At 38.0% G+C, this 18,644-nt stretch overlaps 1 protein-coding gene across 10 annotated transcripts in view; it reads left to right on the top strand.

The window, feature by feature from the left end:
* Positions 1-18,644, top strand: part of MAST2 (microtubule associated serine/threonine kinase 2) — a 215,899-nt gene that overhangs the window by 39,591 nt on the left and 157,664 nt on the right. For 8 of the 10 annotated variants that reach the window (XM_038144782.1, XM_038144784.1, XM_038144781.1 and 5 more), the window contains 2 exons: positions 8,182-8,329; positions 11,617-11,759. In XM_038144782.1, coding sequence (XP_038000710.1) covers positions 8,185-8,329; positions 11,617-11,759 — 288 coding nt within the window. In that variant the 5' untranslated portion in view covers positions 8,182-8,184. Of the gene's footprint in view, positions 1-8,181; positions 8,330-9,909; positions 9,990-10,954; positions 11,070-11,616; positions 11,760-18,644 lie in introns of those variants that run through there. The other 2 variants (XM_038144789.1, XM_038144790.1) reach the window with 2 other exon arrangements.

The following is an 18,644-nucleotide window of genomic DNA, read 5'->3' as shown; positions in this document are numbered from 1 at the left end:
AGAAGGGAAGAAATACGTCTTGTCCTTGAAAAAAATTTTGGCTTTTGTTCCTTTGTGATGGAACTGTATTACCCTGCTTGGTGAGGAGAAGCTTTTGTGCAGATTATAGAGTCTCCATTTCTTTGTGCAGGCATTGATAAGAATTGTGAACTAGCTTATCTTTGCCATTTAATGGGATCTGTTAGGAGAAGCTAAGGACTAAGCACTTATTGGGTGTTCAAGGGTTGACTTAGTTTTGTTTAGGTCTAAAGCCACTGGTAATTTTTTTTACAGTTTTATAATAAATTGATAATTTTTTTTCCTGTTCTGTACATGCAGATCTGCTGTTGAATCTCAGGGAAAATTTGTTCTCAGGAAAAACCTCACACAAGTGCTTCTTATTTTTGGCTCTGAATTGATCTGCTTATCTCATTTGTGGTAGGAAGTTGCAGATGTTTTATGGAAACAAAAATATTGATGCCAAAGAATTGGAACTTCACAAAGAAGTTGGTTTTTTTTTTTATGCTCCAAATGGAGATCCTCCTCAGTGATGATAACACCAGATTAAATTGTATATTGGTCTCTCTTTGTCATGTGTATGAACCAATAGTGTTTTAACTCTTAGCAGTCCACTGGTTCATGTTATATTTTATTTTGCCAGTAAATTCTGTCTAGCTACAGAGATCACCACTGCTACCATTCAGGCCATATCTCTGATCCACAAAAGAATCCTGGGAAAAAAAATTAGTGTTGCTCAAGATTCCTGTTCTGTTTTCTGGTTTCATACTTTGCTTTGTGCAATATTTGTTATTCAAGTGAGCTTTAACAGTTATCATCAAATCATAAAATTGTATTACCCATCTGTAAGTAGCCATTCAATGTCTGATTAGAAAATCCCCTTAAGCTCACCTGAGTGATTCTCCACGAAAGTTCAGTTTATGGCTTATAAATAATTTAATTTATAATTATATATAAGATATAAAAATAATTATATATAATATATAATTATATATATATATAATTATAATTTAAAAAGAGCTTATTTTAAAAATTTTCTTTGTAAGAAGCTTCATTTGAAATAAGCCTTGGAATAGCAGTTGGGCATGGATTTCTTTCCTCTGGCCTCCTTAGTCTTGGGACATTTTTTTTTAAGGGCAATATCTCATACTGGACCAATAGATACTTTAGTTAGAGATTGTACTTCAAACTTAATGAACCTTAACATTTTTCTTTGGAAATTGCTTTTTACAAAACAAGATTAGAACTCTGTATTATTAGTAAATCTGTAATTTTTATACAGCACACACATTTTAATGCACTGTTATTGTTTAGTTGTCAAACTTTTTACTTTCAGCCAGTATTTCAATTTAAAATATATTTTATTTGTTCCTTAGACATAGAAAACTCTATATTGTTGTGCGTCAGGAATCAAATATTAATACAGATAACATCTCTTAGGTTTTCCAACTTAACCTGGAAGTGCCAGTCTAAAATGTATAAAATCAGTTCTATCAGTTCTATCTATTCTATCAGTTCTGGTTCTATTGCTATGAAGCAATCGTTTGTTTGTGTAAATTAAATGAACTTAAAACTTACCATTAGGTTTTGTTCATCTCTGTTTCTAAAAAAGCAGGGAGTTTACATTCCAAATAAAAAATCATTGGCTTGTAACATTTTACTGGGCATTAAGCAGGGTTTATGCAGGTATAGGTAGGTATTTTATGATGGTTTGTTCTTTCCCTGTGAACGAGACAGTGAGACAATGTCATGTGCACAGAAATCAATATAGCTGGAGATCTGAAAGCTCTAAAGTGAGCCATCAGAGCTGCTGGGAATGAAGGTGCCCTGCAGAATCCTCTGGTAAGGATTTTTATAGCCAGTAAGAAATCATGGGTTTCTTTGCCTGCAGCTGCTCCTGCTGCTGGTTCCGTGAGCAGTTCCCGTTCTAGTCTGACTCAGCCTACTTGTGCTAAGAGGGGTTGAGTTCAGTGTTTTCTGTGTAATAAATATCTGAATAAATCTGTGAGGAACTGACAAACAAGAAAAGTTTGGTTTGCTAATACTGTGGATTAGGGTCCAGTAGATCTAAACATGCACCTCTAGTTAACCATGTAAAACCCCCTGGACAAGAACAGAAGATAAATGAGTGTCTGATGACACACAGGATGCTCAAGAGAACTTGCAGTAATCCTAGTCAGTGATGTTGGGACTCATCACATGTTTGGCACGTCTTTTGAGTCTATTGAAAGAAAATCTTCAGAGAGAAGGTGTTTTGATGTCTTATAAAATAAAATTTTATTACAAATCCTTTTTTTTTTTTTGGGGGGGGGGGAGGTCATATTTCTTTTAATCCTTACAGCATATGAGTAAGGATGATGAATGATAGAGTTGTTTTGTTTTATCTGGCCAGGAGTTAATCTCCCTGCTCAATACAACCTTTTAATGTTTGCAGTACTCATGCTAGAAGAGCAATGATAAAGGAATGATGTGGCCTTTAATGCTCAGTGTCTTTGTTCAGACTGGTTTTGTTGTGAGTGCAGCTACTGAGCCTGGTGTGGGGTTTGGAGTCTTGAGAGATTGATTGTGGTTTCTTTGAGCCTCTGTGAAGTCTGATACAGACTTTAGAGCCTCTGTTTCTTTTTCTTCCCTTGATGAAATTCATTTGGCTTTAGGCATTTACGAGCTGAATTCAAGAATTACTCTTCCCTTTGGCTGTTGGGGAGATCTTGAAGTAGGGTTGAATATTTTGTTTAAGCCATTTGTGTTTTCATGTTTTGGTCAAACATTCAAGCTGATATAATTTAATTATCAATTACCTTCTCTTCTAGACTGTGGTTCCTTTAGGAATAAAACAATTCTGCGCCTCAATGGGCCTCAGAAAAGGGCTAATAATGAACACAGTTATAAATATTTACCTTTTCTTTTTAACAAGCTTTTTCGTGTGATCCTGCAGCTAGGACACTTCACAACAAAGTTAACAGCACTAACTTCCCTGATGAAACACTTAATTTTCTAATTCATTTGTTCTAATCAAACATGCCATGTAGCTCCTGAAGAGTTAACAAGAAAAGAAATCTCATGGAAGAACAAGATAAGGAGGGTGGATCTGATAGTAAGGGCTTCTGACACTGGGTCTTTTAGGCAACGTTCCTTTATTTTTCTTGTTTGTTTGGTTTTAACACTGTGTTTTTCACTGTTTGCTTGGTTTTAACACTGGGATTTTTTTTAACATGAAGTTTTGCGTTTGTAAATTTCTGTCATCTGTGGTTTAACTGCAGAGGAGTGTACAGAGGAAGCTGTAGGTATTCAGAATGGTAGATGTGTGCACGATGTGTTAAAAACATCACTGTGGCAAATAACACTTGGCTTTGCAGTCATTTTGAAAACTTAATATTGACACTAAGTTTAGTTTATATATTGACTGTTGTAGGAATGTTGGAATTTATTGCAAAGTTCTTCAAATAAATCTACTACAGAGAAAAATAGTGTAGAGCTCTCTTCTGTCTTTAAATACTGACACTTTTATATAATGCAACACATTCTGTAAAGCTTTTCTCTGTTGTTGATGTTGTAAGCCAATATATTATAGCCCCTAAGAGTCTATGTTGATTTACTGTAATTTTCCTTGATTCTGCTGTCTCTGACATTTTTCAGGGTGCTGCTGGCAAGTACATGAGTTAAGCAGATACAGTTAAAAAGAAACTTAGTTGCAAATTCTTATTTAGCCTATAATTTTGGTCTCATGTGGGTTCACCCCAACCTCCTGGTAAACTGCTGGCCCTCTCCTCTCAATGTGTAATGCCCAGACTAGAAAGTTTCGGCAAGTTTCAGTGCTAAATACTAAAGCATAAATACTATGATTCCGTTGCACTAATTGCTACTTATATAGATAGATATTTGGTCTGTGATCTGTTGTCCAGGCCTTTAATTTTCAGTGTATTTTAGAGTATATTAGAGCAGGCCTAATGACAGGATCAGATTTATCTTTCATTAAGGGTATGCACTCAGATTATATAAAGTGATGAGGAAAGGCTGAGAAGAAAAAGAATGCTTCTCAGATATGCACACAGCCCTGACACAATAAGCTTTTATCTTTTAAAGGACAAACAGTACTGTGTTAAAAAATAGAAAATGCAGCTTTCAATGTTGACTATTTTTGGTGCTTTCAAAAAATTCAGAAAGTATTAAGTTACCCTCAAGTTACATTGCTCATTGGTTATATTCCTTACAAGATGGGCATTACATTCCTTACAAGATAGTGAATTCTTGGCCAGTTCATTGTAGTTAAATTTTCATTCTTCCTTCCAACATTTTGCTAGGATTCACTTCTGGATGACCTAAGGTTGCTATGCTCATTAGGCTTCATAAAAAAGGTTTCTCGTTTTTCTTACTAATGGATTTCCTGTTCATAGAAAACTTTTGTGTAGATTCTCCACCCCCTGGCTAACAGTTTAACATATTTTGACCTGCAGACTTGAATATTTGTCAGTCACAATTGACTGCATTTACTTGTTGTGGAGATTGTGAGGCAGTTTGTGTTTGATTTAATTACGACACAGTTACATGCAAGGAAGTGCCCTTTGCATGATCTGTTACTTAAATATAGGCCATAAAAACAGGGCTTGAGAAGTTTTATCCCAGCATTGGTCCGATGCTGATGTATGAGTCTCGCTGAGTTGTGATGCTTCACCTGGCAGTCGAAGCAAAACACAAATCCACACTTGCAGTATTCACCTGCCTTCTGGAGATTAAAGACCTGTGCTGCTCTCTTGCAGCACCATTAAATGAACAATGGTTAAACAAAAGAGCTTCTGACAATCCTTGCAGTGTTTGAATGCTTGTTCTTTTATATCCTACTTTAATTGCTTGGAACTCTTCCTGTGCAGTGAGGGCTGAGGAGGATCCTTGTTGCTGTATTCTGAAATTACCAGATCAGGATTTTTTTTTTTAAATTACCAGAACAGGGGATACAGTGATCAGGCAAATTGAGCAGCATATTTGGCTTCTTGTCTTTTGTCTGCATCCCCTGTGACAATCTGGTTCTTCCATCCAGCTGAGTGTAATAACCCCAATATGAGATTTCAGGCAAGAGGAACAGACTTATTCCAGTATCAGAACTCTTTTAGTGCTTTTTCTGTGCAAGTGTGGTAAATGACTGAGCTGAGAAATTCAGAGCCTCTTGATAGCCAAGAAAAGCTTTGGCCATTCTTCTTCATATCCTGCTATTTCAAGTTATGTGAGCAAACTTTTGTGTACCTTTCTAGGGAGTGATAGCAATAATCATTGCCTAGCAAATCAAGGTTATGTGATGCTTTTATCTTCTGCCCTAAGCTTTGCAGGAATCAGCTAGCTGTTTGAACCTGATTTTTAGCTTGTGGCAAAAGCCACAAGCCCAAAGTAAATTAAGTTCTTTATCACCTTTGAAAAGAAATTAATGGAGAGAGGCTCACAGTCTTTTTCACACGGTGTGAGCAAAGTGTTACGTGCTTACTAATGCTTTCATCTTAAGGGCTGTAAAATTTTTTCTTTTGAAAAGTGGAAGTGGAGTCCTTAAAATTATGGCAGTTTGTTCAATGTAATCTATTCTTCAACCACTTGCTCTGATAGATTAATTTAGTAGTTTGAAAGCATGTAAGCAAAATTTTGCTCTACCTCTGCAAAGAGTTTCTTTATTCATCAGTTTGGAATGTTGTGTAAGATTTTTGTGTTCTTTGTAGGCATTGCTTTGGGGCAAGGACAAGGAAAGATCTCTTCCTCTAGTTTTTTCCTTCCTTGTTTGAGAGTGGTAATGTAATCTACTGCTATTTTCATGCAGTTCATCTGTGATCTGCAATATCAAAGCAGGGTTTTGATGGGTGAGTGAAGTAAATTGCAGTCTTATGGAAGACAGCTCTATTGTTATCAAGCTAAAACTTTCCCTCTACATTATTTTGCTGACACAATATGGGCACAGCTCTTAGAAAATGAAATTTTAAATTGGCTGTGTTGCACTTAGCATTTTTTAAAACATAACAGGATATCTCAGAACAGTGCACTTTCAAAAAAAAAAACTTCTAAAATATCTATTTGAAAAGTGACTTCAACAGTATATAAACCTGCAGAATGTGGCTGGAGCCCCTTTCTTCCAGACATTTAACACTTATGTAGTCATCTGAACATTGCCCAAGTGTTTAATGTGCTTAACAAGAAAAGGGTTCATGAAGAGGTTTCCATATGTAACATGTACCAAATCCGTAATTTCTAGAGGACAGCCTGGATTCTTTGGTGAGTGTGGGAAGCTGTTTTTACCTTTCTACTATTCCTTTCTTATCTCTGTGGTAGTTTTGGTGGAAAGCTGAGCCTGGGGACAGCTGTCACAGGGAATGGCTTTTTGTGAAGTAGCTTATGCCACTGGGCTGACCTCAAAGGCGTGTGTAGGCAGGGTGCTGGAGCTGATCAGACACTGTGGTAGGAGTAGGTGTGCCCTTCAGCTGGGGAGCTTTTGGTTTAGATATTATCAGATCTACAAGATTTGTGTACTGTAACTCAAGAAGACACATTAAGAATTTGTAATTATTTTTGCCAATAAAAAGAGACTGTGCATAGAGGGAAAAGGGGAAGGGTAGGGAAGTGGGCACATTCCTTGCCTGGTGAGCATTGTCTGTATATTGTGGAGAAAGAGACATGTAAAACACAGAAGTTGCTTGTAACATGACTTAGAGTATTTTTGTTTCTGATTTCAGTGCCTTTCCTTATCTGTAAAGAATGTTCTTATTTAATTGCAGCTCACTGAGAACGATTGGTGAGAGGTGTGTGTGTGTGTGTGTGTTTGTGTTGAGGGAAGGTGAATATGCACCTGCAGGGGAAAAAGCAAAACAACAAACCAAATGAAACCTCCAAAACACCAACAAACACCCCCAAAACTTTGAAGAAAGAAGTCCCAGTTAGAACACTTCACTAGTTCAAATCCCAAATATTTTTTTTTTCGTATAAAGCCACTTTATTCATCTCGTTCTCCTCCTCCCCCTTCCCCTTGAGGTTTTTAAAGTGTATACTCCAGGTCTGGATTTGACAGTTTGAGGCATAACACTGTAGACTGAATAGATTTGAATTAATGACTTTAGAAATAGATTTTTACTTGAATCTGCAAATTTTAATTGAAAACTGTAACTGGTAAACTAGGTTTTGATTTAAACATAATTTAAAGCTATGTTAAATCATGTGGTCATGTATCATGCAGGGAAAGTTTTTTTCCTGCCTCAGATGAGATTTTTCTGAGGATAAGCATGGCTTGAAGTGCTGTATAGCTAATGAGAGGCATTTGAAATAAAATGCAGGAGTCCTTTAAAACGAGTGGAGTGTTTCACACTGCAGCAAAGGGAGAACTTGAACAGTTCATCTATATGGGCTATAATGGAAAGTGTCACCTCTTCAAATCCATATCTGATAGCAAAGCTTGTTGTTCTTTGGGTGTGGAATGAGAGTTTGACACCTCCAGAACAATGAAAAGCATGAGGAAAGCACTCACAAGTGGTTGTGCTTGACACTGCTCTGCCTACGCTATTTTGACTGAAATTTTGCTGTATGCTGTGAAAGGAATTCACATGTGTGGGAGTGTTTCTGACAAATACATGTCTAATTTTGTTTGTAGTAATAACAAAGACATGACACAAAGGCTGATTGTTATCCTAGTTATTATTTGGTTATGCATATGGTCTTCGTGGAGCTATAACTTATAATAGCAGTTTTGGGTTGCAATAGACATTGCAACAGCTTCTTTATAGGTGTATTACTCATAGGCTGGATGGAAGAAAGATTGAAGAAGATTGGAGAAAGTACTTTTGCTTTAGCAGGAAATAGCTTTAATCAAAGCTGAGCTTGTTTTTTCAGTGCCATTTTGTCCTAAATACTGTAAGAGAAAAGAACTGCTGTGGCATAATTGCGTTTTTCTGACTATTATTAATAGTATTTCTTGCAGCAGTGGTGTTCAAGGACCAGAGTTGACAGGGACCTTGTAATGTGCTCTCTGTGCAGCTATGGGGCACCAAAGAGGGGGATGTTAAATGTTGTTTTGGTTCTTTTTTTTTTTTTTTTGGGGGGGGGGTGGGGTGTGTTTTTTTGTATTTTTTTTAACAGTCTCCTTTATTCTTTGGAGAGTGCATGTTTCAGACAAGGGATACTTGGCTGGCATTAACAAAGTGTTGCATGTTTTTCTTCCTCCAGGAGATGATAACAGAGTCCACTCCACTGCGTTGCAGGAAGCTCAGCAATCCTGACATCTTTTCATCTGCTGGGAAAACCAAACTCCACCGTCAGCTAAGTCAGGATGACTGCAAGCTACGAAGAGGTAGCTTGGCAAGTTCTTTGTCAGGTATGCCATTTTGTAAAGACAGAATGACACTTGGTTAGTATTAAAGATGCAGCATTGTTGGCACAACAGTCATAATAAAAGATACTGGTAAGTCACTGGTAAGGTGACCTCTTGTTGGCAAGGCATACAAAATTTTATATAAGAGAAAGATGCAAAAAGAAATATCAGTAGAGAAGAGTGAAAAAGCCTGGATTTAGAGTGAAATTTTGTATATTGCCCAGAGTGAAAAGTTAAAACCCAAGATTTAATATGCAAAGTTAAAGAATGGAGTTGTGGAACTTTAGGTGACACATTGGTGAATTCTTAACCCTTTTAACATCAGCATTGAATGTAAACTTGCCCACTTTTGTGTCTTACTGGGAAACTGCCTTTTTATATCATGTTTAAATTACAATTTAGTTTCTTTTTGGCTTCAAAAGCACTGTAGGAAATTGTCATTCAAAGTAAAAAAATCTTGCTTACTAACTAGATGTTTTTTCACTTTATGTAAAATCTGTTTTTTCTTGTGAACATGATATTCAGCCTTGTAATTGAATTTAGTTTGTCAGCTGTAGAACCATTGGAGCGAGCATAGGCAACTAATTACCCAAAAATGGACCAAGTTCAGTAGTTTTCTTTTTTTTTTTTTTGAAGTCTGTTAGTGGGCTAGGGGATGGTTTCACAACTGTTTAAAACTGATTTCAGAGTCTGTGGTGCTGGAATAGAGCACAGAGAGCTGCATGGTCAGTCTAGAATGAAAGAGCTGATATGCCCGAATACCACTGTTATTCTGTAGGGTTAAGTTGCAGCCCATTTCCTCCCTAATTAGGCTGCTTGCCTATTTGCATGTTAGTGCAAGAACTGGAACAGTTGAAAATTCTCAGTGGGAGAGAAAGAGGAAGAAGGTGAAACCACCTTTTTTGATTTACATGATTGTGAAAATACATCCAGTCCTAGTCCATCGTCTTTTGTCAGAGGAAGATAAATATTTTCATGTTTGAGGTGTTAGGTGTAATAGAATTAAATAAGCAGTAAATTATGTATATTTTATTTTGGCTTGGCCTTGGCTTACTGTTTTGTTTGTAGTAAGTGGATAGGTTTTGAAAAATGGAAATTCATAATGTTTTGTACATGTGTAAGTTTGTTCTCCAAGGTAGGTTAATCGCTAGGGAAGAACAGAACTTTATGAACCACACAGCTGTTGACTGACTTCAATGGGCTAAGTTAGTACTGTAGCTTTTTTTTCTTTTGAGTAGAAGAAAGCAAAGTAAATAGGTGGAAGCAGGAAAACTGGAAGGTCTGTTCTCTTTTAAAAACAATTTTTCTGTTTGGAGATTGTAATTTCAGAACAAGAAATTCTATATTCTCCAGAACCTGTTGAATCATCTTGATTACTTTTCAATCTGCTGTACCTGATTCAGGAAGGATTAAAGAGCCAGAACAAGATCAGTCTGACCCAACTGGGTAGAGAAAATGTACAGGTTTAGATGTATATTTTCAGTGTGGGTGTTTGGAATGTGTGTAGAACTTGAGGCATGACGGGGAAAGGCTCTAGCTTCAAGTTCCATCCCTAAAGTGATTCCTGCTAATTTTTGCCGCAGAATCAAATAAATTTGAAGAATGCAGATGACTGATTGGCTGAGATTTGACTCTTGATGGAATTCTGCCCTCCTGGAATCAGGTTTTGTGGAACTAAAAGGAGATATGGATAACTATATCTTATAGAGACTTAAATAAAGTTATTCTTGTCCTCAAGCATGGGTATTTCAGACTGCTAGATAATTATATTATTTGACTTGCTAGGATATCTTAGTGCTGTATAGAGATAAATACAGCAATGTACGTTTCTGTAGTTTTAGGTCTCTGCTGATGAGTTGTTGTATTTATACATTATCTTGAAAATGATCAAGCCATGAAAATCATGGCCACAGCTGTAAGCAGCTTGAGTGGGACCAGGAAGAGGGTACTACTGTGTTGTGTCTCTGTTTGCTTGACAAAGTTGATCCTGCTCATCTCTCATACACTTTGACTCATTCTGTTGGTGTATACTTGGCCCATTGCCTGTAACTATCACAGAAAATTAATCTTAACAAGTTAAAAAAAGAAAAAAAACCACACCACTTTCACTCCACACCTTTCCCCAGCATCATGGCTGGCCACATTATGTGGCAGTCTTCCAAATATTGCAGCCACTGTTATGGAATGAATGTAATAATTCACATGTAGTTCTAAGGTGCAGCTGAATTTGTAAACACCTTTCTGCCTCTGAGAGAACAAGTCTTTTTTTGCACCATATTTGTGATTAAAGGTGTAGCCTTCCTGCTTCTTACTGCAATAAAAGTCTCAGTCCCCTGTGATTCCTGAGCATTGAGTAATGAGTAATCCATTGAACGCAAGAATCTTTACTATGCTTGGAAGGGGGTGTGTTATTTAGTTCCATAGTCCTAATTTTAAGGAAAAGAGGTATTATCCACTTCCATTTTGCAATGAGGAAATTGCAGTACAGGGCTTGACTGACCAAACTTACAGAGTAAGTCATCTGGAAGCTAATAACTGAACCCAGATTCACAGACTTCTTCACTTACGTGTTTTTAACCACAGAAATATCTTCTCTTTTTTCTTTGTGGATGACACTGTACATAAAAGGAAGCCGTCGAGCTCCGTGGAGTCAAAATGTGACCTACTTTGACTTTGGTTCTTTGTCATTGTGGAAATTTACTGCTTGACATTTTTCAAAAACAAGCGTTGCATTGACTAGAAAGTATGTATTGAGCAAAAAATATCCATCCATTGTTCAAAGCAAGACAATATTTAAACATACACTGTATTATGTTACAGCTGTGTGAAATGCAGTGCTCAGTGCTCCAATGGTGGGAGAAAGTGGGGATGTCCAGATGACCAAGCTATTTAGAGGAGTCAATATTTTGCAATTAGGAATGCATTTTCAAAAGAGTTTTTAAGATTATACTCAAGAGATTTTGCCTTCTTTTAGGGCAAATATTGTTTCCTTTTTAAGGGGAGTGTAATAAGGAAATTTATAAAGTGATAGCAGCCTGTTTTTACAAGGTTTTTAGATTTCCCCATTATCTCATAATGTAAAGTAGATTTTTTTTGGAAATTGTTAGTTATCAAACATAATGAATTTACTGGTAAGGTGCTCTTACAAGTTTTAACCTACCAAAATCTTGAAATTGCTTTTCTTATTAATTGCTTTTTCTTTCCATGTAGTATTTGTTCTCAGCTGTGTACTTTGAACTTGCAGACTTGTTTAAAAACAAGCTGATGGTATTTTGATTTTATTTTTAAAGGAAAACAGCTACTTCCCTTATCAAATAGTGTCCACAGTGGAGTGGGGCAGACGCTGTGGCAGCCTCCTGGAGATACCTCCAACCTGGTCCGCATGAGAAATCAGTCTCTGGGACAATCTGCTCCTTCACTTACTGCTGGTTTGGTGAGTGGCTCTGGGAATACTCGTGGTGCTTTTGTGCTATAAACGTGATGTGATCCTGTGCTTTAGTTTTTACCTTGTTTCCCCCGTTCCTGCTCAGTGAAAGCAGCATTTTGTTCCCGTGGGACTTTTTTTGGCTACAAGATGAACTAGGAAGAGAATGTGTTCATCCTGCTTTAGACAGAAAGCAGGAAAAGATGTGTGTTGAAGAATCATTTCTTTTTGGGGACGTTCCTTCTCAAGGCTACTTCAGTTGCCTGATGCCTGAAAGAAATATCACTGGAAGTCTAGGAAATGTGAGCATGGGAACCCAACCATTTCAAACAAGTTTCATTGGGAAGCAGATTTCTGAATATCTGCCTCTGCCTGTGTTGCTAGGGAATAGCTAGGGGGATGAATCTGAAAGGGATAACTGTTCTGTCCAAGTAACTGAAGAGCTGAAACTGACATATGCTCTTCGTGGTTTCTGTCAAAAGGTTTTGGTAAAATCCTTTGGGAAAATATTTTTGAGGAATGTTGCATCTGCTAAATTAACATTTTCTAAGAAGAGAGTGTTCTGTAGGGGGACACGCACTCAGGTGGCTACAGTCAAGTTGGAACTGCACATGGAAAGGAACACGTTTTGTTTGTAAATTTTCCTTTTTATCTATAAAAATCTAAAATCAGTGACGTGTGAGGAGAAGAAAAATCCAAGGGTAGGAAAAGACAGTTATTTGTGAGTAGGCACATATGCAACAGAAATTGTTGGTAAATAGTAGATTAAAGCCAAAGTTGAAATTTTTTTTTGCTGAACATCTACAGAGTTATTTGTATAACAAGTTTTACTCAAGTGAGGAATTTTGGTCTGTGCTGCTTATAGTGCTGCAAGTAACTGGGTAAGTTTATGTTACACTGTAAGACTGCTTAGAAGCAATGACCCCTTAAATAAAAGGGTGTACCTTGGATAAAGCCCTGAGAATTTTTTAGGGGTTCCTGGACAGTTTGGCACCACCAGCTTATGAAAGAAAACGTAAATCTTTAAGGTTCAAAAAGCCACACGTTTGTGTTACAACTAATTTTGATTTCACAATGAAGTAATTGTAGTCTTTACATTTTCAGACATGTTACTATATTGAAATTTTTCTGATTTGGTTTAATTGTGTTGCGTCTTAATTTGGTGCCTGTTCAGTGTTTGCCTTAAATTTATGCTCTCACCAGTGGTTCTAAATTCAGTGGAAACAGAAAGGGAGAATGCTCACATGAACTTGACTAGAAGTATTTATCTGAGGGGGATTAGAAAAAGTAATATGTTAAAACACGGGCCTGTTCTCTAGAGGCAGATAAATGCCTTGAAGCTTCATAACTTAGGTTAATGAAAATAACTGTGCTTTAAAACAAAGCACTAATTCTCAGATATTTAATTTGGAGTACTAGGCTGTTGCTTAACAGCTGTGTGCAGCTCAGTGAGCTGCAGATGTTTGCATGTTACAATTCTGTATATTACTCATATTATATCGTGTGTTTTCAGTTTGTCATGGCAGTGTTTGTGCTGTCTATCAAATCTGTTCTGATCTCAAACACAATGCCAAGGAGTTATTTTTAAAGAATTTAAAATTCTCTGTTTCCTAAGTAAGGCAGAGAAATTCATCTCTAAATCCAGTTTTTGTTCCTCTGTGATGGTGTTTAGGTCTTGAACAATATGGTCACTTTCCTATCTCTGTGTATTCTGTGATGGGCTGTGTGTTTCATTACAGTTGCAGTTAATTAAGCCTAGACATTACAAATTTTTATGTGAAGTGGGTTTCAAAAGCAGTGACTAAAGAACATCACAAGATGAACACCTAATTAAATGCAGTGAGTCCTGAGATTTTGGAGCCACTTACATGTTTGCAGCTGTTTTAATATGCTTGTGGTATTGAAATATGTTTCACAAATTAGAATAGCAAAAGGTCTCTTGCCAGTATAATTAATCTCCTTTGAAGAATAGCTCTATTAAGAGATGAGTAAGTTCAGTAATGCAGAGTGTCATTTTAATGTGCTAGCCTTGACTGCTAGAGCATTTAATTCTTCTATTATTTGTTATAATACAGTAGTTGGATAGCTAGAGAGAAGTGGAATGTGATTTAGGAAAGCTGTGTGCATTGTTTCTGCTCCTTCTTTCTGGCTCTGCAGGTTATCAGTAGATTTTCCTTTGCTAAATTGCTTTGTGGTATTCAGTAATGTGTTTTTTTGCTTTCTAACCACTACTAATACTATAGGTTGTTTACTGTGCTTAAATTGCATTCTTTTCCTCTTTAAAAATATTTGCAAATTGAGAAGATAAGTTAACAATAGCAAATCTACAGAAATTAGTTTTCAGCTTCTGAAACAAGCCTGATAGCTAGGCTACTTATCAGCAATGACTCCAGAACTGGGAATACATCAAATTCTAACTTGCTAAACTATATAAACACAGTTTATTGTTGGGCAGGATCTTTCAGGTTGTACATGTGTGATAATCTGGATTACTGTGCCTGCATAGCAGTTGCCACTAGGTCCTTGTCTTGAGAAAGAAGCCAGGGCAGAGTGAACGCTGAGTGCTGTCATCGTGGAATGAAAGGTGTTGATCTGATCTGTGTGCCTTCTAAATATATGTGAGGATTTTAGAGGATGACCTCCAGCTCATCATCTACCTTAAGACGAATGGCTCTGATCCTATGAGATTGAATTCTGCTGGGGAGTATCCTATTTAAGACTTTAAATCCCTAAGATAGCTGAGGAAGTAATCAGAGGAAAACACATAAAGCATCATCGTGGGCAGCTCAGTGGTATTTCCTGCTGTCAAGACCCAAACACACTAAAAAAATTGGGTGCAGGGAATATGTATGCAGTGCACATTTAAGGAGCAGAAGGGTAATTTTATGGAAGATTTCTTTTGACTTTGTTTTGGGGGTTTATCTGAGATCTTACCCTGTCATAAAAAGAATTAGACCTTGGACTGTGTTTTTTTAAGGGAGGTCACAGAACCCTAGAATCCTAGAATACACTGAGTTGGAAGAGACCCACAAGGATCATTGAATCCAACTCCTGGCCCTGTGCAGGGCACCCCAAGAGTCACTCCATGTGCCTGGGAGTGTTGTCCAAACACTTCTGGAATTCAGACAGCCTTGGTGCTGCACTGTTTCCCTGCGGAGTCTGTTCCAGTGCTCAACCACCCTCTGGGTGAAAAACTCCTTCCTGATATCTGACCTAAACCTCTCCTGACTCAGCTTCATCCTTGAGTGCTGTCACTGGTGATGCAAAAGATCAGTTATGTGGGTACATTCTCTTATGAAGAAAGGCGTAAAGAGCATCAGGGTTTCTAAGTTTTAGAAAGGAAAATGACCTTGTGAAGAGATGCTTGTGATTGTTGTAGAGGTAGATGGGGAGTGTCTTTCTTGCAGCTGTTAATTTTGACAAAACACAATGTGAATGAAACTGATTGCCAGGAGCAATGCCATAAGGTGCTAATATTCCATAGCTGAGCCTTTATTGGTGGGCAAGGGCTGACTTTCCCCTCATTTTCATTAAGGACAGAATGCTTAACTAGAGCACTATACTAATGCTGAATATGCTTCTTTATTTGTGAAGAGAGATTCTGTGTGTGTGTGTGTCCCATGTCCTGGCCCCTCACAGAGAGCATCTCAAGCACCCTCTCCAGGGTTTTGTGAAAGAATATTCTGATAATGTGCAACCCATTAATTAGGACTACGTCTCTTATGCATTGCTCACCATCTAATGCCTGGAAAAGTTTGAGATGTTCCAGGAATAAGAAATCATGCATGTTCCTTCTGCCAAGTGTGGTGATAGGAAAATGTTTGAAGAAGCCTGTCAGTGGAAACTTAGATATGTTTGTGAAAGAGATTTTGAAATTCTTTTTTAAAATACTTACAAACTCTAATTTTCTGAGGTGCTTCCAGTACTGAAGTGAAACTTGTGGCACTCCTTGAACTGAAAACTGGACATAATTTTTGAAAATGAGGTTGAGGGTTTCAGCCGGGTGGTTGCAGTTCTATTTAGTGTAACCTTTCTTCCTTATATTCTGGGATATATTATGGGATGTGGTCAGAGCCATTTCTTCATCTTCAGAGATGAAGGCTGCTGACTAACCAGTTGGTGCTCTGTTAATCCTCTGATGCCAGGCTTGTAAGATTTCCTTGTAGGGTCGGTCTCATCTTCACAGGATAATTTCAAATGCCTTAGGGTTTTACATTTACTTTCAAACGGAGTGAAAGTTGAAACAAAGTGAAATAATTGCATATTCATTGTGATTGTACACAGTGCCAGAGAGTTAATCTTTCCCTCATCTTGTTCTAGAAGAAATGTTTAAAAGCCCAAGCGTCTTAGAGTTTGAATAATGATCTGGAGGGTAGAAAAGCTCAAATGCAGAGATTTGAAACAACTCTCAACTGAAGAAGTTCCTCTGTGGAACAACACTCAGCATGATTGATTGTGAACATTCAGTTCCCCAAAGCTGTGTGGATTAGGCAATACTGAGTGGAATGGGGAGAATGGGTCATCCTTGTGGTGTTGGGGCCTTGGTTCGGCCTGTGCCGGGAGCCTGGGAACAGACAGACCTCACACTGTGGCATGGTACCTTTGTCTCCAGGTTGGGGTATGCTTTTTAGATGTAGGAGATAATACTGACTTTTTATTTTCCGAATTTTTGCTCCTTATTTTTTTTTTAAATTTCATATTACATATATTAGGAATAGAATCAATTGTACCCAATATATAAAGTTCCTGTAATAGCATATTTTCTCTGTGCAGGATGCTGTATATTTAAAAGAAAATTAAAATTTGTATTGTTCCTGGCTATGAGGAGGAGTGGCTAATTTGCTACAGGTTTGAGTTAGGGAGTGAAATTCTTACAAGGTGGGTGATTCCCTTTGAATTCCTGTGGAAGTGGAATCCAAAGGCTGTGTTTTATTCCAGCCTGTGCAGGGGTCTGTGGAGCTGGGTTGCCATCTGCTGGTGTGCCAGAGGTTGGGGACAGGAACCGTGAACTCCACGATCCCAGTGAATTTTTGTCAAACGTTAGAACCCCTGTAATCATCAGTGATTTTACAGCAAGGCTATGTTCTTTCTGGGATCGTGTCCCACAGCAATCCTTTCAATAACTGCCCTCTTTCTTTTAGCTGGAGTATGAATTCGCTTTGTAATGCCGTGCTGTGGTTTGCAGCATCCTTTTTCTGGTAACAGAGGGATGATGGCTGGGACATTTACAAAGGAAAAAAAAAGGTTTAAAAATAAAATATATTATTTGTAGCCGATTCTAGAAATAAAGTTGGGAGTTTTTGGGTGGCAGCTGTGTGAGTTGCGCTTCGGCCTCTGGCCTGGCGGTGGCGCTGCAGTCCCGGGCGTCACGAGCTGCGTTCCCCACCGGGAATGTCACCGTGGCACCGGGGCGGGACGGGCGGGGGACGGGGATGGTTCCCGCAGCTAAAGGAGACCTTAATTCTGTGCTGTTTGTCAGTTCAGTACGGGAATCAATAATTCAAGAGGCCCGGTGAAGTGCAGTGGAGCTGGAAGTTCCAGCTTCAAACCCCCTGCTAGTTATAAAGGGAAATTCCATCTCCACAACTCCCGCTTAGTCCCCAGCTCTTGAATGCATTTACTGTCTATTATTTAGGATCTGTGCTCATGCAGGCACCTGGCAGCGGCTGTTCAACACAGGGATGAGGTCTGGGAAGGAATAGGGTGGGCAGTGGCTGTTAAACACAGGGATGAGGTCTGGGAAGGGATAGGGTGGGCAGTGGCTGTTAAACACCGGGATAAGGTCTGGGAAGGAATAGGGTGGGCAGTGGCTGGCAGGTACAGCATCTGCTCTCCCACCACACTCTCCATCCATCTCTCTGCTCCTTCTGTGTGCTGGCAGTGAGGTGAGTGCATAGAGCTTGGAATTCCAGCTCCTCACAAAAGAATTAGATAGAATCTCTTTTAATTGAAAAATACAGCACTAGTTCAGGGACAAATCATTAATGCCAGTTGTGCATAGTGCTACCTCCTGTGGATTGCCTGGATACTTTTTACAAAAGCAGGCTTTTGAGTCTGATGGGAAAACTTCATTTACATTTGTGTCTTCTAAAACACACAACTACTTTTTTCCCAAAATGTTTTGTCAGAGATAATGTTATTTTTAGTTTGCATTTTAGGTGGTAACATATTGACTTTTTCAATGTTGCTCGATACAGATAAAAATAGTTTTGTTTAAGAATAATCCTGAAAGTCATGGGTGTTTAAGGTCATAAATTATTTCATTTTAAAATTTATTATTAGAGAGTAGAGAACATTCAATACTTCACTGTACAAGTAGGATTTCATATTTTTATGTTGGTAGAAAAGGAAAAGACAGCAGGAACTACGGCTGCATGAATGAAAGGATTTTATTACTGTATGAAGGCATGGAAATTGCATTTTAAATTGGCAGTTGCAATAACCTGAGTTAGGAAGTAAGTGGATTTCCAAATTAAGACTACGTGTGAAGTCTAAGTTTATGCATACTAATTAGATATTTGCATGGACATATGCTGCAGGGTCTGTTGGTGAATCTTTGGGGGCATTATCAGTTTTGGAATTCAGACAGGGCCTGAGACAGAAGCATGGAGCAAGTTCTAGACATTTGGCAGTGTTTAGAGTGCTTGCAGGGACTTACCTTTGTTGCAGCTTTTAAGGAGTTTCTGGTAGGAAACCAAAAATGGATGTGCTGTGACTCTGTGTTTTTATGATAGATTCAGGACGCTTGCTTCACACTGGCATCCAAAACTGATAGTCCTGATTGGTTTTTCATGAGGAAACTTAATTCTGAATAATTCATGTAAAGAACAGAAAATTTTTGTGATAAATTCTGTACTAAAGTTATATTTACTATATAGTGCATATTACTAAAGC

This window comes from Motacilla alba, chromosome 8, assembly GCF_015832195.1.
Source record: "Motacilla alba alba isolate MOTALB_02 chromosome 8, Motacilla_alba_V1.0_pri, whole genome shotgun sequence".
NCBI lineage: Eukaryota > Metazoa > Chordata > Aves > Passeriformes > Motacillidae > Motacilla > Motacilla alba.
The sequence above is the reverse complement of the archived record's forward strand: the minus strand, read 5'-3'. Positions and strand labels throughout refer to the sequence as shown.